The sequence below is a fragment of the Dendrobium catenatum genome, unplaced genomic scaffold (genome assembly GCF_001605985.2).
Source record: "Dendrobium catenatum unplaced genomic scaffold, ASM160598v2 fragScaff_scaffold_1028, whole genome shotgun sequence".
NCBI classification, from domain to species: domain Eukaryota; kingdom Viridiplantae; phylum Streptophyta; class Magnoliopsida; order Asparagales; family Orchidaceae; genus Dendrobium; species Dendrobium catenatum.
The window spans coordinates 1,294,908-1,319,425 of NW_021319490.1; the positions used below are offsets into that span (position 1 = coordinate 1,294,908).

Below are 24,518 nucleotides of genomic sequence, written 5' to 3' on the forward strand. Positions count from 1 at the left end.
GTATGGGATACCAGAGGCCAATAGTGTCCGAGTAGAAGACAAGGTGTTCCTACAGTTACTTTTGGAGGGAGCTGTTCAGGTTACATAGGAACAGTTATTGAAAGGGAGCACCGCTTTTATCACCCACAGACAGTGGCCAAACGGGAGGTGGTTAACAGGAGTTTGGAAACCTACTTGAGATGTTTTGTGTCGGAGACACCTAAGCTTTGGGCCAAATGGCTATCCTGGGCAGAATACTGGTACAACACCTCTTTTCACTCAGCTTCACAGATGACGCCATTCAAGGTACTGTACGGAAGGGATCCTCCACACTTGGTGCATTTTGGGAGTAGCAGCACTCCTGTGTCGTCAGTAGAAGAGTACTTAGAGGAGAGAGATCGAGTACTTGAAGAGCTAAAGAGGCATCTACTGAGAGCACAGCAAATTATGAAGAAGCAAGCGGATGGGCATAGGAAGGACATACAGTTTGCAGCAGGGGAGAGGGTGTTTCTGAAGCTCCGACCATATAGACAGAAGACAGTTGCCAACAGGAGGAATGAAAAGCTGGCTCCAAGGTACTTTGGGCCATATGAAGTGCTGGAGAAGATTGGGTCAGTAGCATACAGATTGAAACTACCTCCATCGGCAACTATACATCCAGTTTTTCACGTGTCACAATTGAGAAAGGCCATTGGGAGTACACCACCAATTCTGAGCTACCAGCAACCCTGACTGAGGACTTAGAGGTGATTTTAGAACCTATGGAGCTAAAAGGGGTGCGCCAGAAAGAAGATAAAACTAAGGAAGTGTTGATCCAGTGGAAGAACCTTCCTGACTACGAGGCCACGTGGGAACCATATGAGAGGACGAAACAGCAGTTTCCTGATTTTCACCTTGAGGACAAGGTGATTCTTTGGGAGGGCGGTAATGTTACGCCGGCCCAGGATGGGCCAGCTGGACCGGTCCAACCTGGACCGGTCCATGTTTACTCGCGACGGAACCGCGAGCGGGAGGCGGAACCGAGCGGGGGCCAGGGAAGATTTTTGGGAGGGAAATTTTGAATGCGAGGGGCTGTTTAGACATTTTGTAAAACTCCTTTATGGTTAATTAGGGGTTTTGGGTGTGAATGAGGGATTATCTTGAATTTGTATTCTCTTGGAGTTCTAGGGTTTCTTGTTTGGGCTCTTGGCGTTGCCGGAGATTGTTGGAGAGTTGTTCTTCCTCTCGAACCGAAGAACATTGTATCTTTCTTATGGTTTTTGCTTCTACTATTGAAATACAATAGTTTTGTGCAATTTCTTCTCAGATTTCTCGCGTTTTCTTCCTGTCTTTCCCTATTTCCTGGCTGATTTCCACTGTGGACAGCAGTTTGGCATTGGTTCTTCTTGGTTTTGGGTAAGAAACACTTGGAAATCCAAGTGTTTCCTATCAGGATATCACATTGAGATTAGGAATTTTGCCCGATTTCCTCCCAAGCCTGGTGTTGAATATCCAATGAGTGCCTTGCCATCAATTAAATGCCTGTCAACTCCTCTTGTAATGAGGTGTCATAGAAATTAGATATTTCCTCTTCCCATTATTCATTCTTTTAAAAATTATTTAAGCTTTAATTTTGAAAATGTTATTGCAACAAAGTGGTACTGAATAAGTTTTTTATATGAATAAGTTTTTTTAGTTTCTTTCTTGTCAACGATTTTCTTAAATGCAAATATTTCTAATATGGATATTTTTAAGACCAATTAAAGCCCCTTTATTCTCTCTTATGAAAAAATGCTTGAACAGCATTGAATATAACTTAACCTACTTTTGGAGAGAAAATTGAATTTATACCTACTACCAAAGAGAGGAAATTTGAATGCCCAAGGTATTCCAGTTTGTTGACTTTATTCAATTATTAGTTCATTTACAGATGATTTGTTCTAGTATATTATTTTTCTTTTATAACATTCATGCTGACTCTAATTTTGCAATTTTTAAATGAATTAGATTTGAAAGTAATCAAGAATAATTTTCAAATTTGAATTCATTAATACTTTCCACATAAGTGATGTGTCATCATACAGTGGCTAGATGGAGCCCACAGATCAGCAGCAGTGCATGGCAAGTTAGGCAGCAGCGGCCTCGTTGAAATGAGGGGCAACTGCAATGGCAGACACTGTAGGTGTTTGGTATTGAAAACTCCACTTCACCGCCAGTCGGTGACCCAATATTTGTGTATTTATGTATTCATGTATGCATGCAAGTAATCATGCATCATATTAAAAATTAGTAAATTGACACAATTTTTGAAAAAAATGCAGTATTCAGGGTAAAGAAACAAACTATTGGATGACTCCCACAGGTTTGTAGTTTTCTATACAACCAATGCTTCTGTCGCTACATGCCAATTGACACCTATTTGTGCCAGCATCCTCCATTGGGATCCATACCACAAAATAGTTTCAAAAGAACATTTAAAAAGCTATGAAACCCACTTGAAAGCGTGAATAAGTGTTTCAGGTTATAATTTCCACTGCAAGGTTGCACTATTTGTGAAGCTTCAACATAATAAGGGAACATAATCCAAGAAAAGCCGGGGTCTAAGAGAATTCAAACCGATAAATGCATCAATATACACATTTCCCCTTCGAATAGAAGAAAAGACAAGGAAATATAATTAAGACGCTATAGATTTAGGAAAGTGCAATAAGAAAAACAGAGAGCATTTGATATGGATGGTTATTAGACTTTTATACAACAACAACATCAAATCTTTATCCAACTATGTGGGGTCGACTACATGAATCATTTTTTTCCATTGTGTCTTGATGAGACTTGCAATGCTTTATGGCTATTATTAGATTTTTATGCTGAAGTTTATTAGACTTTATGCAGAGCAATATTCTTATAAAGATAGTTTGTACACTAAACTTGCACAAGAGATAAGCTTGTTAATTTTCTTAGACAAATGTTAAGGCCAGCTTAGATGTTATAGTGGAAGAAACTTTGGTGAAGATTAAAAAAATTGAACATGAATGTCAAAACTGTATTTAGCAACATAAATAAGAGTTTGAATTATATTTTTCAAGTATAAAAAACAATTCACCTTGGCTGCAAGAAAGTTCCCACTAGCAACACTGACACCCACTTCATGCCAACGACTGTTATCACCATGTCGACGAAGATTTAATAGGGGTGGCCCAGGAGAAAGCTTTGCTTCTATTGTAAGGCGAATTCTTCCAGCAGCCTCCATTGCTGCCTCCAATGAATCAGAATCTGTTATACGGTACCGACCAACATACGTGGCCTTATTTCCTGCAAGAATATAAGGTGAACTGCAATACGATAATGAGACATCTCAACAGATATTCCATGCAAAAACCAGTTATAGTCCACATTTTGTAGCCAACGTGATCCTTCCAGATGAACATATAACTCACATAATCAAAATATATAAATGCAATCATAATTTTTTTTTACAAATGGGCCTTCATTAAACACAATATAATAAAGGCAGGTTGTGAAGATGAAAATCACCAGAGAAAACAACTGCATTAGACGCTGAAGAAAGAAGCTTAATGAGGGGGGAAAAGGAAGAAATCAAATTAAATTTCCCTGGAAAGGAAGCATAAAAAAAGTGTCTTTCTCGTAGTTAACGGGGCAGAGATGGCTTAAGGCCAAAGAATTTGAAAGACTAGGTGCTTAATAAAGGACATGAACAACTCTTTTAGCTCAATGGTAATAGAGGCTTCACTCTAAACCTAGTATACCACAGATTAACTTAAATTTACATATTTCAAGAGATCTCATCTCCAAAGATGTTGGATCAACAAGAAACTTTCATGTTTTCTTGAGTATCGAAAAAGGAAGAAATCAAATTAAACTTCCCTGGAAGGGAAGCATAAAAAGAAGTGACTGCCTCGTAGTAAACAGGGCAGAGGTGGCTTAAGGCCAAAGAATTTGAAATACTAGGAGCTTAATAAAGGACATGAATAAATCTCTTTTAGGTCAATGGTAATAGAGCCTTCACTCTAAAACTAGTATACCACATATTAACTTAAATTTACATATTTCAAGAGATCTCATTGCCAAAGATGTTGGATCAACAAGAAATTTGCGCGTCTTCTGGAGGAGCATCGAAGTCACAGTAAGTTTTAAGTGCTTCATTTACCACCAATATCCCTTGTGTGAAATGATGCCTTCACTAAGTTCTCAACTAACCAATGGATTGGTCATCCAAGCTGTGTAAATGGTTCTCTATGGCTTTTTCTTCGAGCTTAGGATAAAGAATGCATTGTAGCAAGCCAATGAATGAGGAGGAGATGGAAATAATACGTTGGAGAGTTTTGTTGATCATTTCTTTTCCAGATGCAGATGAGCAGAATGTTGTGCAACCAGTTTCTCAGTTAAATTAATCAGATATTTTAGGCTATGCTCAGAAAAAGTATAAAAAAATGTAAACAGTAATTAGGATTGATTGTCAATGTGTTTACTATCCTGCAAAAATTGTAGGGTACCTGGATGGATAAAGGTCATACAGAAAGAGCATGATGTTCCATTAACTGAAAATTCTCAGGATTTCTTTTGATCCCGATCCCCTACATTTCCCCACTTACGGACGTCCATCTTTATTAACGTTTTGACAGGTCTAGTCATTCATAGGAAACGAAAATTAAAAAAAAGCACTAGGCTGCATATGATCTCCTAGGATGATGGCATTACTTGATCTTTCATGAAAAAGATGTGGAAGGGATGCACGATACAAACGCAAGTCATTGTTTATATTGACAGTATGAATTAAATTTGCACAATTAGAGGCCTACCTCAAAGTTTCTCGATGCAAATTAAAAAGAAGGCAATGAGGCGTATGAGGCATGTTTGCCGGATGAAGTTTACGCTTCAGTTGAGGTAGGGTGCCTCAAAACACACCTCAGTGCAATTTTAAGGAGATGTAAGACTCTAAAATTAGGATTTAAGTAATTTTATAATTTTAATTTATAAACTCTGTATATATAATTAAACTTATTTATTATACCTGACTCGAATCAAATTTGAGCAAAATCGCACAACCTCACTCACAATCACACATTGTAAAATCCTCACGCCCATAGCCAATCTGCTATGTCATTGTTGCTGCTACACCATCTCCACTTCTCCTTCAACATCCCTCCTCTTGTTGTTGGATGCCCATTTATTTTTAGCATGAAGGAGAAGATAAATCAATTAACTACAATTATTATTTTAATGAAGATTCTCTAAGAAATGAGAGCTATGGGAATATTAAATTCATAAATTATGATTTTATAATACTTGTTTATGGTAAACTGGGATTTGGAAAGACTAGTCATTTTGCATTGGTTGTAGCATTCTACGACTTTTAATAGGAATTTTTATTTTTTAGGATTTTATTTTAATCTTATTTTAATTTTAGTATGTTACTTACTATTTCTTACTCATCATTAATTTGATGGTTTTAATTATGAAGCTCGCATCACGGAAAAAAATGCTTCAACACCTAATTGTGCAATTTCAAACATTGATTGAAAGACTACACTCAAGCAGACTTCTTGTTTTGTTGTTCAGTAATAGGCTGTTTGTTGCATTTTATTTGAAGTTGTATATTATTTTATGTAGCAAAGCTGCTTGACGATAGTCATTTTGCTATATAGTGAATTTAACACTGGATGAAAGACGAATTTGATCTAGGTAAGACGTTGATCATTTTGACCATCTAGCACTTCCCATACTACCATCGTTAAAATATGTTCATTGAGTGCGCAATTCACTCATTCAAATGACAAAAAATAAATAAAAAAAATTTTGTATATACAGAAGAATGGCCAATAACACATCATTTACCAATAATAAAAAAAATACAATATAATAGATATTATTTTGACTTTAAAGAAATGTAACCACACTGACCTCTCTCAGCTAAAAGTTTATCAATTTGGAGTTGGGTCCCAGGAACAAGTACAAATTTGATCCCTAAACCATGAAGAAGTGAAATGTCCTGCAAAACAATTACATGGATGCTCAGTAATGGAATAATTGTAAGAGGTCAACATTGGAAAAGGTGAAATAAGGTTTCATCATGGCATGCTTGATACAAATCTAAGCAGAGAATTTGTATCTTCACAACTAGCATGCCTACACTAATCTTCAAGAAGCATGGTGATGTGAAACAAAAGCTAGATTAAGGAATTGCTTAAGAATAATACTAAATTGACAAACTTCACAATTATATATATTAATGGTGATCAAGGGCCGATTTAAGCAACTTCTCAATTGTTGATAAAGTAATAGCAAACACTTATAAGTATTGGCGGGAAATATTAAAATAATGACCAAGACAATAAGTACTTATCCACAAGTCACATAAATCCCACAATTAACAATTATAAAAGTCATAGTGAAGTTCCCTCACTCACACTCAACGAATAATTTCAGAAGAAGAAAACATGATACGATATTAATAATGTCACTAAGAAGAAGTAAACGTTTAAGGTTTTGAGCAACATAAAGCTACCCGGAAAAGAAGCATTGGGTGGATTCGAGGTGAGTTGTCATTGGACAGGAGGTCTTCGATGATCAATGGTGGTTACAAGAGAGAGGCTAATATGGTCCACATATTCTTTGATTGTGTGGTCGATCTCGAAGTCGATGTCAAAGAATAGAGACTAGTGAACGTCGACTAAGCCTTGATCGTCAAATATGAAGTCGTGATCAAGCTCAGGATCGGTCATCCATGGATGACGGGGCTATCCATGGTTTGGGGAAGAGAGTTCGGGCTTGGCGTGCCGAAAGTGAAGAGGAGGCGGCTGTTTGGGAGGAGCAATTATTAGGTCCTTTCACTGGATGTAGAGGAAGGTTCGGTTTTAGGCAAAAATAGGTCAAAAAGTGCAAATACCGAGTTTTTCAAAAAACTCGGTATTTTTTCAAAAAACTCGGTATTTGCACTTTTTTAGGCAAAACCGAACCTTCCTCTAGGTCCTTGCACCGGACCAAATAAAAATCCGTTTGGGAGAGGGGTTGTTGGCTAAGGAAAAGGAAAGGGAGGGGAGAAGGGGCGGAAGCACTAGAGAATTAATAGGGGAGGGAAGTGGGGGCAGCAACTATGAGGAATTAATGGGGGAAAGAAGAGAGTGCAGCAGCTATAGTCAAAGGCAACTATCTAAACTCACAATAGAAAGTCCTATGCGCTCAATGAAAAAATTAAGAAATGCATTTTTGGTTGAACTATTAAGCTGAAACCCTAATGTTTAAATGCTTTTTTTATTTAAATTTATTGTGGAAGCTTTATTATATTCCTCATAAAAGAACATCAAATATTATCCAAGTCTCATTGAGTATTTTTTATTTTTTCAAATTATATAGAATGGTTGTTGTACAGATATTCAAATTATCATGAACATTAGTTCACTGCAATAAGAACTTGCAAACGTTGTACTTATATTCATATTATCATTTCGGTCTATTGTTTGTGTAGTTAAGAAATAAAAAATTGAACTAAGAAATTTGACACGAAGTAACATCTTACTTTCCTAAGATTTGAAATGTAGCATACATTCATTTTCTAAGTAAAAATAAGCAAATCCAGGCGCACTTGGGCACACTTATTTTTACTTGCAAATTTAAAAACTAAATCATAAGAAGAAACAGCTAAACCAAGATAAATCAAGACTATTATAAAAATTAAAAAAAAAATTGAAACTAAGTTAACTAGGCATCATGGATGAACAGAATTCGCACCTGGAGAATACTATCCAAATAAGGACTTGCCACAATTTCCCCAGAAATTACAACCACAAAAGTACTCCCCCGATGCCCCCTTATGTACGGCCAGGCCTGCCGAAACCAAGACACAAACTGCTCGTTTTCCCTAGCCGACTGCTCGCCAGCGGAATCATTCACTGCATCGCAGTCAAAGCTGCTGCTGGCTGTGAGATCCCTCTGTTTTGAATAACAGACCGCAGGAGCCATTGAGAAACGAACTGAAGGGAAGGGGCTGGTCCTCTTTGAATGCAAAAAATTGGAACACCCACCCGTAGATATCGATGCAAACAGCGAAGAAGCTGCCATGTACGAAAGGTTTTTCAGTCGGGCTACCGAAACCCTAGGCGCGGGAAGACACTGCGAAGAACCGAACTTGATTTTCCGTTTCCATACCGAGAAATTATTAGGTCTTATTATTTTCTTATAATCAGGCAATAATTTGCTATAATTTATTATGAAAAAAAACAGGTAAAATATGATGATCAAATTTTATTAAAATAATTTTTTATTTAAATTTATTTTTAACTAAATATAAATATATAAATATTTCCCAAAAAAATAAATATATAAATAATAAATTAAATGTTATATTATATTCTTCTCAAATAAATCTAATAAAATTGAAATATATTTTGCTCATCATTTTAGTATGAATCTTAATGCTCTATTTATTTCTTTTTAATAACTTTTTTAGGAGCAATATTTCTACTCTTCCATTCAATTTATTCTAATTCTTCCAAATATTTTAAATATTTTTTCAATCATCATAAATTTGAACCAAAAAAATTAATTGAACCGATCTTATTTGCTTGTTTCAATTTCATTGTTTAAATTTTGGTTCAATTATCAATTGAAATTTTGATTTTCTTTCATTTTTTGTTTGATTTTCTCATATAAATCTATCAAACTAAAAATCAATTCTAATAATTTATTCAAATATTAAATCAATAAAATTCATGAATTATAAATAAATAATTAATAATAAAAATTTGACATATAGATCAACTTGAATAATATTTATTTTATATGACAAAATTATCAGTTTTAGTAAAAAAATCTTTTGCATTTTTTACTACATGCTATGTAAGATAATAGTAATTAAATTTATGATTAAAATTAATTACATTTTAGTTCATCCAAAATCAACCGAACTGATCAAACTAAAATTTCATTAATTCAAGTCAATCTGAAAAATAATTTAGTCGGTTCGATTTTCTATATTTTAAAATTAAAATTAAATGATTTTGCTAACATGCACATCAAATATATATCAAATTGAAAAAATGCACACATAGTATTTGTTACTAGGGATTCATTGAAAAATATTTTTAAGGAAAATAAAGTATTTAAGGGCATAACTATTGACTTATTGGGTGGCCAACTAGATAGAGAGAAAATGAGGGATTATAAGATAATCTATTAAAATAATAATACTCTAAGTGCTTTAATTTTCTCCACAGCAACTTCTTATCTAATTTTACTTCAGCCATCTCAAATGTACCTAGGGGTGTCAATATTTGATCCAACCTGAAAACCCGATTCAAAAATTTCGAGTTTGGGTCAACCCGAACCTGAACCGGGTCTGGTTCAAGTTAGGAATTTCAACCCGTTTGTAAAACCAGGTCGGGTTCGAGTTGACCCGGAAATCCGAAATCAACCCGGTTTAGCCCTTTTTTAATTAATTTAAGAGGGTTTTAATGTATTTTTATGAAATAAGTAAATGATATTTCAAAAAATTATAAACATTGTTGCCCAAATTAAATTAATCCTGATTTATTTTAAATTAATCCTGATTTATTTTAAATTAATCGAAGTAAATCTTACCTTAATTTGACTTAGATTTAAATAAAATGAACTAAATAAAAAAATTTAATAAAATATACCCGCATCGGGTCGGGCTCGGGTTGACCCGGACCCGAAGCGGGTCAGGTTGGGGTTTGAAAAACTGACCTGTTTGCAAAAACGGGTCGGGTTGAACAGTGTCGGGCCAATTTTGGGTTGAACCCAAACCCAACCCGTGACTCAATTTTGACAGCCCTAAATGTACCCTTTATGGGCACTTGTATCAAATTATAAGAACTCTTTCTCTGATGAATTTATTACATACAACAACGTAAAAGCACATAGCAGCACAACTGTGCCAAGCAGAACTGGAAGAAAACTTCATTCCAGATGCACAGAAAAGAGAAAAGCCTCACTGTCAAAATTATGGGAAAACCAAATGAAGTTACTGTTCGCTCTCCATATAACGAAGGGAATGAAAGTGGCTTCAGCTTAATTTCCTATTCTCCAGAATCCATTTCTTTACCTTTCTCAAACAATCTTCATCCAATTTCTCACATAGAAGCTTGAGCTTTACATAGGCTAAGAGTAGAAATTTGTCGATTACATCTTCATACTTCTCATATAGTACAGGGATTGTCAAAACAACAGCGAGACCTGGAAAAATGGTATTAGAGTGCATATTGAAGGCAAAAGCAGGACTATAGTGAAGGGATCGTCATCGTCAGTATCTTTGGTAATTTGAATCATTATCAACACATAACCGGGAAAAAAGTTTGATAATGATTTTTAAATCCTTCGGATTTGATAAAGACGGACCCTCAAGCAAATTCAATGTTGATTTTTTTACTTCCTATGCATATCTGGCAACAAATTCAAGACATAATAAGGTTATAACCTAAACTAAGATGCATGTGTCGGGAAAGCATACTTCATGTGAAACCCCTTAAACAAAAAGAAACTAAATTCTTAAACATCGAGGCGCACAGTGTAATGGTTGAAATTTTATTAAAAAACTATGCGGTTAAGTGTGCTCATGCTGGAGTAATATTGGGATGGTGACATCCTAAGAAGTTACACAAATTGGACAAAACTATGAGGCCATTAGGCCGAAGCGGACAATAACTCGATAGTTAAGAATTTGGGTTGTTACAAATTGGTATCAGAGCAATATATTAGCAAAAAGATGGAAAATAAGTGTCATATAGGATAAAGTGTTATGCCATGGGAGCCACCTCTTAAACCCTATATGGGACAAAGAGTTACATTGCAGGAGCCACCACTTGAAACTGTAGGGGCCACCTCTAAAGTCATATCTGCCTGGTGGATGATTATAGGATAAGGATACTGATGAGAAAAGTCAGTTACTTAAGTAAGAGAGATTGTGAAATTAATGGACCGGTTCAACCGGTCCATCCCTCTGAACCCGTGCGGGTCTACAGAAGGAGAAGGGGAGACGGGCGAACCCGCTGGGAGCAAGGAGAAGCCACGGTGGGCCCCATAGGCCCACCTATGTGATCATGGGTATCATGGGGAGGGAGGTACATGGTTGTTTTGGAGGAGGTTACATGGTTGTTAAGGAGGTTACATGGTTGTTGAGGAGGTTATATGGTTGTTTTGGAGGGGTAATTTAGGGAGGTGGGATGAATTTGGGATGGTATTAAGGGGGCAATTAGGGTTCAGTTTTTTTTTCATGCTGATTGAAACTTTTCTATTATTTTCTTTTTGCTTTTTCTAGAGTTTGTATTGGGAGACATTGTCCTTCTCGAATTGGACAAACGTATCTTATTTTATCTTGAATTTTAATACAATTGTTTTTCTGTTCTTCATCCCATTTCTCTTGTGATTGCTTTTCTTTGGATTTGGTGGATAAATTCTCTTCATTTGAGGGGAATTAGAGCAAAACCGAAATTGAGAAACCCTAGGGCGTATCAGAAACCCCTAAAGTAACAAAAAATTAAACTCTTATGAAGCATCTTTTGGTATAATGGTTAAAATTTCATCAAAAAACTCCACGGTGAAGTGTACTCGTGTTGGAGCAATACTAGGATGTGTGCCCTTTTGGGAAGTTACACATCAACGGGACAAAACCAAAAGACTATTAAGCCAAAATGGACAATATCTCGATAGTTAAGACTTTGGATTGTTAGACTTCATGAGTTCCAGTTCTAATTAAATTGATTCTAAACCTTTAAAAATTCTGCATAATTCTCTCAAGCAAGCAACAACTTCAATGAAATACCGATTATTATATCAAAAAGATGTTCAGAACACACGAAAAAAAAGGGATCCCAAGCTAACAAATACATCATGCAAAAAAGAAAAAACTTATGCTTAAATGAGAAAAAATGAGCAATATTATATGGCAATAAATAAATTAACTTAAAACAGTCAATATAATAAAGTAATTCTTAATGTGAATAAACCAAAGAGAACGACATGGTGACTTACTGGTGTACGCTAAGGTAAGAAAATCAGTCCAACTGCTGACAATAGAAATTAGCCATAGACATGCCGCAACCTTATAGAAAAGGTTTGAATCTCTGCCAAGTGCGATATCACGGGAAGCAGAAAGTATAATGTTTATCTTGGTTCGAACGAAGTCAGCTGCCTGATTTGTAGCCTCTTCGGTAATATGTAACTCTGGTAAAGGTGGAGGTGGCCTGCAGCACTCAAACCAAGCAATTAAGAACTATATCAATTAATTTGGCATAATACTATCCTGTATAAAGATATTTATTTATGAAAATAAAGAACAAAGAAGCATTTCTTTGGATAAATGTTAGGTCGGTTCCTGAACCGACCCAGCCGACCCCACATGGGCCGGCCTTAGTCCACAGGAGGCGGGTCAAACCGCCTCCCATGTTGCCGCCCAAGCAATAGGGGCCCATGCCCTATTTGATTGCTGCCCATTAATAGTTGGGTCCACTATTTGAATTAATCTATTTGATTTAATCTATTTTTGACAAGGGGATTAATCTATTTGATTTAATATATTTTTTGTAAGTGGATTAATCTATTTTTGACAAGGGGATTAATCTATTTGATTTAATCTATTTTTGGCAAGGGGGGTGGGCGGCTAAGGCTATAAATAGGTATGAGAGGGAATGGATATGGCATGCTTGAATATTGTTTTCTCTTGGAGTCTCTTGGGTGTCTTGGGCTCTAAACTTGGTGTCTAGAGATTGGGAGAGAACAATCCTCCTCTTTCGAATAGAGGATCAATTGTATCTTTTCTTATGTTTGCTTTGTTTTGAGTATTTAATAAAAATTTACGGTTATTTCGGGTTGTTTCATTATCGTTCTTGTGTCTTCTCGTTGTTTTTATCAATTTCTTGTTAGGGTTGCTTGCGAACTCAAGTACATCCGATAGGATTACTTGTGAACTCAAGTATTTCCTATCAATAAACCACAGTAGAAAAGAACATTAGGAGTGTTTTAGGCATTGACGTATCAAAAATTTCAGCTTTCCAATTCTAATTTTTGACATTTTGCATGTTCATTAGAAGCATTACTGGTTTCCAAATATCTATTCTTTAATTTATAATTTTCGCAAGAAGAGAACAAGCAGATCAAGCCAAATCGTTCAAATATGATTTATGAAAGGTAAATTCCTAGCGCACACCTGAAAGTGGAGTCGATGATCCACAATCCAACCATCAGAATCAATTTTAGACTCATTAATCTAAAGTATCTAGTAGATGAACTAATAAATCAATTAAAATCCTCAAATATACAAGAGTGGAGAAGACCAATAATCGTTGGTTTAGAAAAATGCCTTACCAAAAATAATCATGCATAAATAATTTATTACACTCAAATGATTATAAATTTAAAAAAAAAAAAATCACATTTATTGTTCTAGTTGATAGTGGGCCATCTATGAATTGTATTAAAGAAATCGTACTTCTAAATATTTACCCAAAACTAACTCTCAGCTTGTGATTTCAGAAACAACATTATTACAAATCATCAAAGTATTTTTATGCAAACATGATACTTATATCTATACATTATTTTTAATAGTAAAAAAATAGACTTAATGCTTATAATCATAATTGATAATAAATGAAGATATTCCGAAAATTTAAAAATAATAATAATAATTTATCACCGATCCAAATGAAATCATCCATAATGAAATGAAAAAGATGAAAAAAAAATCATTTAAATATCTTAAAAAGAAGTTAATATAAGAACAATACATGAAAAATTGCAGTGAGAAATTGTTCAGGCTATTACTATGAATCTCAACAGTGAAATATGTGGTCTAAATGCCTTTTTGAATGATAAAATTCACTGCGTCTCTTTTTTATGAAGAAGGATTTAATGAGAAAAATATTCCAACAAGGCAAGATCTTATCAAATGACAAAAAATATTTAAAATAATATAAAAAGTAAAGTAATGATTTTTTATGAAAAAAATGACTTATTTGTTAAGTTTTACTCCCGACGAACACCTTTCTATGCTATGATTATTATCGCAAAAAATGTTGTCACTCAATATTGGTTATAAATTACAAACCTTTGAATAAAGACAATGATTTTGATATCTAATTTCCAAATAAGATAGACCTATGATAGGAAGTGCTTGTAAAAATCAAGAACCCTTGGCTGAATTTTAATTTCAACAATTCCAAACAACAATCCACAAGAAGAACTATGAGGAATAACAAGAGAAAACCACTTAATTGATGATATATGGAAGAAAAACGAACAAGATATAATAGATCTTCAATTGAAGAGGAAGATCCGGCTCTCCCAAATCCCTAGCCGCGGACTAGAGCACACTCAACCTAAGAACAATATAATTTCAGCAAACAACACATAACCCTAACCCTAGGAAAATAATATAGTTAAAAAAAAAAACATACAATAATGATGTAAATCTAAAAACAGCTCCTTTGAAATTTCCCTCCTAACCAACCCTTAATTCCCTCTTCAATTGGCCACTAGACCCCACCCAGAAATTTCAGCGGGGCTAATGCAGGCGAAACTTCCGCCTACAGTATACCTGAGCCAGTCCAAGAGGGACTGACTTGACCAGTCCAAGAGGGACCGATCTAACAATCTACTTAGATGAATTTATAATAGGGGTGTGCATTTGGCCAGTTTAACTAGTTTGGTTTAGTAATTAGCTAAACAAAATTATTTTGAATCTAAAATACAGAAAACCGAACCAACCAAACTTTTATTTTTTGAATAGAACTAAAATAAATCGAACTTTAGTTTGAGCAATTTGATTTGGTTATGGATGAACCAAAATATAATTAGCTTTAATAATAAATTTAATTAACTTTAGCTTAAATAACAAAGAACAATACTACGTAAGCTTCACTAAAATTTATAATTTTGAATGCAAAATAAATGATATCCATGGTGCTCTTTCTGTAATTTATTTTCAATTTATAAGTTTTGTTGACTTAATATTTAAAGAAACTAGTATGATTTTGTTTTTAATTTAATTGGTTTTTAAAAAACAAAATCGAACAATGACCAAAAGTTAAAGAAAACCTCGCAAATAACAAAACCAATACTTTAACAACCAAAGCAAAGCAACCAAACAAGATTGGTTTAATTCAATTTTTCGTTAGCATCAAAACAATACACACTCTTATTTTATAAAGCTATGATCTCTAAATTTGATTTAAAAATTGGATATTAGCGAATTTAAATCAGAGGCCTTATGAATGCAATGTTATGATACTTTGCTTGAAGGATACTCCAAGTGAATTTCAAAATATCATGAATGATATATTCACTCCTTATTCATAATAAATTATTTTTTTCATCAATGATATTCCTATCTATGTGAACATACCATACAGACATTTAAATATGTTGAGTAGAATTTGGCTTTTAATAGGACACAATGGAGAAAAAGGATTCATGTAGCCGACCCCACGTAGTGGGATAAAGGCTTGATGTTGTTGTTGTTGTTGTTGTTTAAATTGCTGAGCTTCAAAATGGTTTGCTAATTTATGCTCCAAAAAAAATTTTTTTTTTCAAACCAATGTTAGATTCGTATGTCATATTATTCCAAATGGGACAATTATCCTTATAGATTGAAGTATCAAATTTGTTTCTAAATTTACATATGATATTATATATTAAACAACTACAGAGGTTCCTTGAATCTCAAAATTATGTAGATAGTTTTTATAAGAAATTAGCTAACAATGCTATATTTATGATAGATTAAAAAAACACACCGCCGCAATTTGATGAACATACTATTGCATTTCACAAATTTAAACAAGCTAAAAACCTCCCATGTTCAACTCTTGTAAATCCTAATGTCTTTTAAGTTATTTGAATCGATGCCTCTAATATCTACTTTTGTGTTACTCTCAAACCACAAGAACCTTGTTCTTCTGCTAAAAAATCAGTTAGATATTATTCTGGCAAACGGAATGCTACTCAAAGCAAAGTACTACACAATCGAGAAAGACTAACTTTCATTTTAAAACTTTTTACTAAATTCCAGAATGATTTATTTGATCAAAATTTTTTGTCTCGCATGATTGTAGCATGATCAAATCTATTACCAAAAAAGGATCTCAACCATGTAACCTCTAAACAAATATTTGCTAAATTATTTATATTTGTTTTTGACATGAGCATATCTCTAGTTCTTCTAACTCGTTATCTAATTTTCGTACTAGTAAACTTTTACAAGGTGGAGGCATGGGCGGAACCACATGGTTCCTAGGGGGGGGGGGGGCAATTGCCCCCCTTAAAAAAAAAAATTTATTTTAGAGGAGAGTAAAAAAACTTTTTTGCCCCTCCTAAAAAATTATTTTTGCCCCCCCTAAAATTTTTTTGTCCTAACTTGCCCTAAAATATCTATATATTTCTTCACATTTAATTCTAATATTCTCTTTCATGATTTTTATGATAGTTTAATTACATTTTTTTTAATTTTTCTTGCTTAATTTTTTTTTTAACTTTTCGTAATATATAGATATATAATATTATTTTTGTGTTGTATTTGCCCCCCCTCAAAATTGAAGCTGGTTCCGCCGTGGAGGGAGAACGAAACTCAGTTAACTGTATAGGCCCAATGGCCCCACCTAAACAAAGTCCAAGACAATGAGGCGTAGAAAATTGCTCTCACAAATGACTAAAGTATAGGAAAAGAACTTACTATTGGCAAAATAGCAAAACAAAATTTAGCAAAATATCTTTATGAGAAAATTCCCATGCATAAATAGAATCCTCCACTTAGCAAACTCTACAGCAGCACTTTGCTTCAATCATGAAGGACATAGTGCTTGCTAAAGCAACATATTCTGTCAAAACTGATACAAAAAATACTTCAGAAATCAACAATGAAGATTAAAATATTACTCATTGGACTCTCCAAGCCCTATCTCTATATTGCTTCACAAGCAGCTAAATACAAGAATTCAACCAAGTATAAGCTTGATACAAAAGATAACACATATTTATAACACTTAATTGTGGTTATTTTGAAATAAAGCAAGTACATAAATCCTGGGAGAGAGATGGAAGGTACATTTTCTTTGAATTTCAAGTTGAATTTCTTCTTAAAAGCCTTTACTTTCGTCACACATCCTTAAAATTAGCTTGGTTGGCCACACACTTCAATAGGAAAGAGCGTAGATAAATCATGCAACATATAATTCATTCCTTATGTGATAAATTTTGATTTGGATATGGCTTATTTGGCAATAGAGCGTTCTTAAAATGTTTTTCAAATGCTCCACATGTTGCTTGCTTGAAGAGGGTTGCACATCCATGCATCAATTACAAAGGTGGAGTGGTTGTCAATTAACTATATGGACATAGTTTGAATTTAATATTCAAATCTAAACTTTTGACTTGTGATCTTTTTTCTTTTCTTATACTTTAATTGTTGGAATTTGAATTTTTTGACTGGGCATGATTTTGGAAACTTGATACCTCGTTAATGATGATGATATTTATATGCTAAAGATGATGTAAACTTCCTCCTCTGTTATGCGTTAATTCTCCCCACTTTGATTACTCTAGTCAAGGCGAGTTAATTTTTTTTTATGATATAGATTGAAGATAACATGTTGGCATAGCTTTGTAGAGGAGAAATCTAGGATTTTAATTTAAAGGCCAAAGGACAACAGGAATTGAAACTAAGATAGCAGAAAATTGTAAATAGAACTTAAAAAAAAAAAAAAAAAAAAAAAAAAAAAAAAAAAAAAAAAACAGAATTAGGATAATTATTCTTAATCTAAATAAAAAGAAATAATTATTTATTTCCTAATTATAGTCTAAGAAAATCTCATCAAAGAATAAACACAAGATAGCCACCAAACCTAAAATTCATACATGATTGAGAAGAAGGAAAACCAAACCTTTGACTTCTTATAGGATTGAGAAGAAGAAAAACAAGTAACCTGTAAAGGGCCAAGAGCAAAGAAGATTTTGGACATTTTGGCATCAAAATTAAAGCCAATATCACAAATTGCATGCTTGAACATTATCGCTAAAGAAAGTTAAGGAATAGGAAGAAATCATAAAATTTCTTTTCAAAAACAGAATGCAGATTTGCTTTTTCTTTGATACAAAAATGATGAAAACAGTGGGCTCTACCAAGGGTAGGTTTTGGATGATGATTCAGTAGTGCATGATGAGGAGAGCTAACAATCTGAGTGGAATGACGATATGAATAATTAAATATTGGAAAGAAGGGATATTATTCAAAAGAAAAATAAAAAGATAGAAACATTATTTGATGGAATTTACCAAAGCTCTATCTAGAAGAAAGACACCAAGCCCAACCCCAATATTGCTTCACAAGCAACTCAATGCAATAATTCAACCAATTCTAAGCTTGATACGAAGGCTACCACATATTTATAGTATTTGATAACAGTTATTTTGAGATAAAGCAAAATACATAAATTAAGTAAGAGATAGGGAAGGCCAGCTACATCTTCTAGGAATTTGAAGTTGAATTTCCTTTCAGAAGCCTTGAATTTATGTTACACCTCATTGACATTAGCTTGGCAAACCATATGCTTCAATAAGGAAAGAGCGTAGATAACCATGTGGAATAAAATTCATTCCTTATGTGACAAATTTCGACTATGGCTTATTTGGCAGGCGAGTGTTCTTCAAATACTCCACATGTTGCTTGCTTGAAGAGAGTTAGACACATCCATGCATCAACTTGGAAGGTGGAGTGGTTGTCAATTAAGTAAATGGAGAATGATCTGAATTTAACTTACCACCTCTAAACTTTAAATTGCGATCCTCTTATTTCCTTATACTTAGATTGTTGGAATTTAAATGTTTCTACTAAGCATGATGGATATTCTTTGATCAGAAACTTGATGCCTTCTTGATGATCATGCTATGCTTTCTTGATCATAATAATCATGCATTGAAGATGATGAACACTTCCTCATTTGTTCTGCATCATTTTATGTTTAACCAAATCCTAAGTTCTCATTATCTTTAGTTTCAATGCATCTAATTTGATCAAAATCTCTTCATCTCTTTTGTCCTGCATCAGTTATTCTATATATATTCTTTTTCACTTCCTTAATTCCAAGATTATTATATAAATCATCAAAAGCTATTGATTTTGCTTTGTTCACTATACTTTTTACAATAGCAATACCTCCAGCTTTCTTACAATTATTATTAGACCCAAAAGTATTCTATTTTGTGCCACTGTTAAAAGCATACTTCATTTACTTAATAACTCTTTTTGTCACCTCACTACACATCCAAGTCGCCTATCAGTATATATAATAAAAGGTAAGGGTTTATGGAGCTTAAAACCAAAATTTTTTGCTTATCGCTGCCCATATACCCTAGACAACCATTACATAGATTCAAGATGGCAACAGGTCAGGCATGTTCAAGCTAAGGGGTCATTTGTAGTTTTGAATATTAATTGACATGAATTATTAATAGGCTTACAAAACAAACAGGAAAACAAAATCCTATCATTTTTCAAGCAGGTTAATCACAAATCCAAATTATAAATAGTGAGATAATTATGAGGATTATATAATCAATAGGTGAACCAATCAAATCCTATTAAATTTCAAGAAAACTGATTAAAAAAACATACATCAAAAACACAAACTGGTTAACTAGAGTATTTAAAAGTACATTTTCCATCTTAATGTAGACACTTAGTAATTATATATACAAATACAATGCTTTTAATATTACCAATATAATGCTTGCTCTAACGAAATAACAAAAATCACTCCATCTTAATCATAGGCTAAACATCTCTCTTCTTGTGAGGATATATATGACAAATCAATTATAAAATTTTATTATCCTTTCATTTCTTTCTACTCCCGAAAAATGATGCGGTGAATAACTTTCTTCGTTACTCTTAAAACTCCCAGTCAAAATCTAGAATTTGTCTCTCTGCTCAAATCTTTCTTACATTATCTCCCAATAAGAATGTCAACGTCTCATACAAAATCCTTCTGAAACTAAAGTGAAGTAATCGTGCATGTATTTTTATGAGCAGCAACTACATTTATTGATGGAGATTATGAACATAAGAGTTCTCCTGACCGAAATTTTCCCAAGGCATGAATCTCAAAAGCATAAACAAACCACTTCAAGCAAGAGGTACAACAATAATCACTCTCTGAACAGCTTTACCTGTTGAGAACCCCCGCTGCTTTCGCCCACACAAAAAGTATAGTCAGCAGTAACAACAAAACCCTTGAAACAAGTGACACCAGAGTATATCTAGACAATTCAAATATCACCCAAGCCGCAAAGGTTCCAAGTAATATTCCAATCGTAATACTCCTTCTTCTCCACATAATCACATCAGCAACTGTTAAAACAACATCAGCCATCAGCTACAATCCAAAGAACACGATTTGAGATCACTATTAAAGAACCAGACAAAATAATTACATCAGGAATCATTTTACGCCCATCCTCGTATAACAATCAAGCAAGATTGTGACATGTCAGAGAAGAAGAAATTAACTTACGCAGTCCGCCGCCGAGCATCTCATGAACACTTCTCCGCTTCCAAGATCCCATCTAAAGAAGCCGGAAAAAAGCGCCGATGGGTGCGAGATGTAGAAAAGCAAAGAAGGTAAGGGCTTTGACAATGGTGAGAATGGCGACAGGTGAGGTGGGGTTGGGATGAATCGGTTTCCAGCCTAAAAGGCAAGGAACCACCATCGTCGTTCGTCATCTTTGTTTCTTTTCTCGTATTTGGAGAATAAAATAAGCACGCTTCCACCGCTGACGTGTTAGAAAGAGTAGAAGCCTTTCGATTTGGTTAGTTTTTGCGTTCTTTTTATTCTTTAAGATCATTAATGCCATTACTAATCAAAATTTTTATTTTACACTTTAAAATGTCATAATACTTCAAAGAACGTACACTTAATATGATTTTTTTTTTAATTTTTCAAAAAAATTCGTTGGTGAACAGTGTGACGTCGATATTGATGTAACATTATTCACGGTGGGAATATAGAGTCTCGTTTAACATTTAGGTGGAGCAATTGACGGACATCATAAGTGTATTTATAATTCGGTTGGAGATGATTTAAATAGTTATCATCTTGAAGGTGTATCGAAGTAGGGTATAAATGACTCTAGTCAACTCAGTGAATTAGTTTAAGTTCAACTCTACGGGGTTGTTTGGTATTAGATTTGCACTGGAATTTAAGCAGGATTTAAGGAAAATCCAGCCAAACAGATTTTGGAGGTCATCTAAATCTGATGCCCATATAAATCCGCGTAAATCTAAATCATATCTAGAACGCGGATTTAACGGGATTTGACCCAAGAAGCGCGGGAAAGAAAGAAATATGGCTACCTTGCAACGAGCAAGAGCAAGCTCTCATCGTCGTCGTTACTTTTGATCCAACATAGAACGGTGAGGAGGTATGGTTTGAGATCCGACATGAAGGAATGTGAAGTTATTAAGTGAATCATTCAAAACTAAGCAGGCGAAGTCGAACGACAATGAATAGCCGAAGAAGAGGAAAAGAAAACCTGCAGCTAATGAAGGTAGTGACGAACTTGCCATAGAATATACTCATAAATTAATTTAGTTTGATTAGGTTAATTAAAATTAAATAAGAATATAATATAATTACTAAATAATTAAATACTTAAATTATTTGATAATTAATTTAAATTCTAATTATCTTTTTTATAATAATTAGTTAGTAATGATAATTAAAATTAATAATTAATAATTAACTCATAGATAATTAAAAAATATAATCAAAATTAAATTTAATTAGCTATTCCATAATAAAATTATTTTCTAATTATAATTTATTAATATTAATTAAAATTATAATGAATAAGTAATTTGTATTTAAAATACTAATTAAATATAAAACATAAACTAAATTTAAATTTTTAATAAACTAATAGTCTTAAATCCTAGATTGAGTTGCAGTCTATCGGTGTCTACAACATCATTATTACTCTATCATATTATCATATGCTCTTTTTGCATGTTATACTTTCTATTATACGAGTTCATGTTGGATTGGTTTTGTGGTAAGAAGTTATCTTGGCTTTATAGCAAGCTTTTGATGTAATTCAATGCTATTTTCTCATGTTTAAATTTCTAACTATCATAAATCATGAAAGTTGTTGCTAAATAGTTCCTTAGGATTTAACATGCTTTAATATTTCTCATACCAAACAGTTTTCAGGATTTAACAGCCTCAAAATTTACTAAATTCGGATTTACAGGATTTTCTAAATCCTACTAAAGTTAAATCCAATCCAATACCAAACAACCCCTAAAAATGGCTCGTGATATGAACTTGATGATAATGAACCAAGTTTATCCTAACTCGACTAGTTAGCTCGTAAGCTAACTCATTTAAAAAATATTAATATAAAATATACTAGCATTTAGAATTTTAATTGCAAAATTATTATAAATATTTAAAAGTTATATTTCCCTTTCTTATATTAAATGATTTTTATTATTATTGTTTTTATTTCTAGTTCTTTTTATCTGTTTATTAAAATACTTGTTTGAATCGTAATAATTTTATCTATATCATAAAAAATGAACAGGCACTTGAACTGGCTCAAATCGTTGAACAAAGCTCGAGCTCAAATTCTATTAATTAATCAAGCTCAAGCCAGATGTAACACGAGCTCAGCTCGACTCATTTACATCCCTACTTTTGATCATGTTTTGTGGACCAACATAATTTCTCAGCTTAGTGGGGTTTTTAGTGCATTTTGACACTGTTTGGAGGGCAATTTTATACTTATAATTGACCTTAAATTGAATATTTTTTAATGTGGGGAATAAAATGCTAAAATATATCGTGAAATGCGAAATCATATATATGTTGATCGGGCACAAATCTCAAGGAAAATCAAGTTGAAAACTTCAACATTTAAATCTAAGACTATCTTAACTTTCAGTTCAACAAACTTACAGTCGAACTGAATGCTTCGGAAATACGAACCCAACGACACCAAATTTGACCCATTCTAAGCTCAAATATATCCAAATTAAGGAACCAAAGCGCATTTGGAAGGTTCAAACCATAATTTGGATTACCAAACGTGACATGCTTATAGTTGAATCGAGCGGCTCGACGAGAAGAATCCAATGAGCCCAATATCGCCAAATTTTGATATCATTAAGACATTCAAATGTCCAATAAGCAGTCCATGATCAAAGAAATCACATCGGCCGTCCATTCAAACCACTCCCAATTTACCCTTAATTTTCCTCATATTTATTGGTCATGCCACTCTCAGAAAACTATAAATAGACCCCTCATTTCTCATGGGAAGGGAAGAAGCAAGAAGAGAAGGAAGAAAACTATCTTACCAGCAGACTCCTCCTCGACCACCACCAGACTTCCACCCGACCACTAACTGACGTCGGACTTCCGCCCGGCCTCCAAGTGACGCCAGACTTCTACCCGACCACCGACGAACTCCGAACTTTCGTCCGGCCTCTAAGTGACACAAGATTTCTGTACAGCTTCTAACCGACGTTGGATTTTTACCTTACCGCCGGCTAACACCGGATTTCTATCCGTTCACCAACTGATGCTGGACTTCCATCTGACTTCCATTCATAAATAGACGATTGAATATTGTAATCAGATTGTCTTTAATTTCGAGGATGAATTAGTCACTTAAAATCAATTCAAACACTAGCGGAATCTTTTTCAGCTGGACGTGGCCCCGTGGTTTTTCACTTTTTCAGGGCTTTTCACGTAAAAATCATGTTGTTCTTTCAGCTTATGTTTGTATGCTAGATATCCATACAATGCTAAGATGAAAAAATCTAACTCTATCACCGCATGCATATATATAGTCTTCAGGTTATTCATGTATGGACAATTTTATCCTCATTAAAATTAATCTACAACTTAAAAATAATATAATGAGATAATTTGATCATTTAAGAAAAAAATTTATATTAATAAAATCTTATGAATATACATATGACTTGTAATTACACTTATAAAAGTATTAGTTCTATAAAAAAATAGAAAAATATAATACTCAAATAATAAAAATTTTAAATTGAACCTAAATATTTTATAAGGTTGACCAATTCAAATCCTCTGAGTTACATCAAACTATCATAGTTGAATATTCTTTAGCATAAAATTGATGAATTATTTATTATTGAGGGCTATGAAAAAGCTTATGTATTGTTGCAATATAAGATGCCATTTTCATGTGGCATATTAAAATAGTGAAAATAAAAAGACTCTTAGATTTTCCTTCTTGTGATTGACTTTATTTTTACATTTTGATAGTTCACTAATTACACCAGCATACAATACTAATCACTTGTCCATTAAGAGAGCATGTTTTATTAAAGTTAATAACATTATGTCACGCATAAGTGTATAGCTAAAATGGTTCACTCAGTACCAAAAAGTTGGTCATCAAGCTCGAAGTGATTTATTTAGGTGATGATGACTTGCTCTATCAATATCTTATGGTTTTTTGGACTTTGATCTAGTTAGTCAGTAGAGATAATGACT

General features: G+C 33.6%; 2 protein-coding genes across 3 annotated transcripts in view; both read right to left on the reverse strand.

The window, feature by feature from the left end:
• Positions 1-8,136, reverse strand: part of LOC110113671 (probable amino-acid acetyltransferase NAGS2, chloroplastic) — a 23,812-nt gene extending 15,676 nt beyond the window's left edge. The window contains exons 1-3 of one of the 2 annotated variants that reach the window (XM_020846413.2): positions 7,711-8,136; positions 5,884-5,971; positions 3,065-3,273 (exon numbers count right to left, since the gene is read on the reverse strand). In XM_020846413.2, the coding sequence (XP_020702072.1) occupies positions 3,065-3,273; positions 5,884-5,971; positions 7,711-8,040 (627 nt within the window). In that variant the 5' untranslated portion in view covers positions 8,041-8,136. The remainder of the gene's footprint in view (positions 1-3,064; positions 3,274-5,883; positions 5,972-7,710) is intronic. The other variant, XM_020846368.2, reaches the window with a different exon arrangement.
• Positions 8,137-9,772: 1,636 nt separating this feature from the next.
• On the reverse strand, positions 9,773-20,646 carry LOC110113594 (reticulon-like protein B12). The gene is made up of 4 exons (XM_020846272.2): positions 20,499-20,646; positions 20,155-20,335; positions 11,968-12,179; positions 9,773-10,173 (listed from the first exon to the last, which is right to left on the reverse strand). Exons 1-4 carry the CDS (start codon positions 20,548-20,550, stop codon positions 10,004-10,006), a joined length of 615 nt encoding a protein of 204 aa, XP_020701931.1. The 5' UTR covers positions 20,551-20,646; the 3' UTR covers positions 9,773-10,003.
• Positions 20,647-24,518: the final 3,872 nt, after the last annotated feature.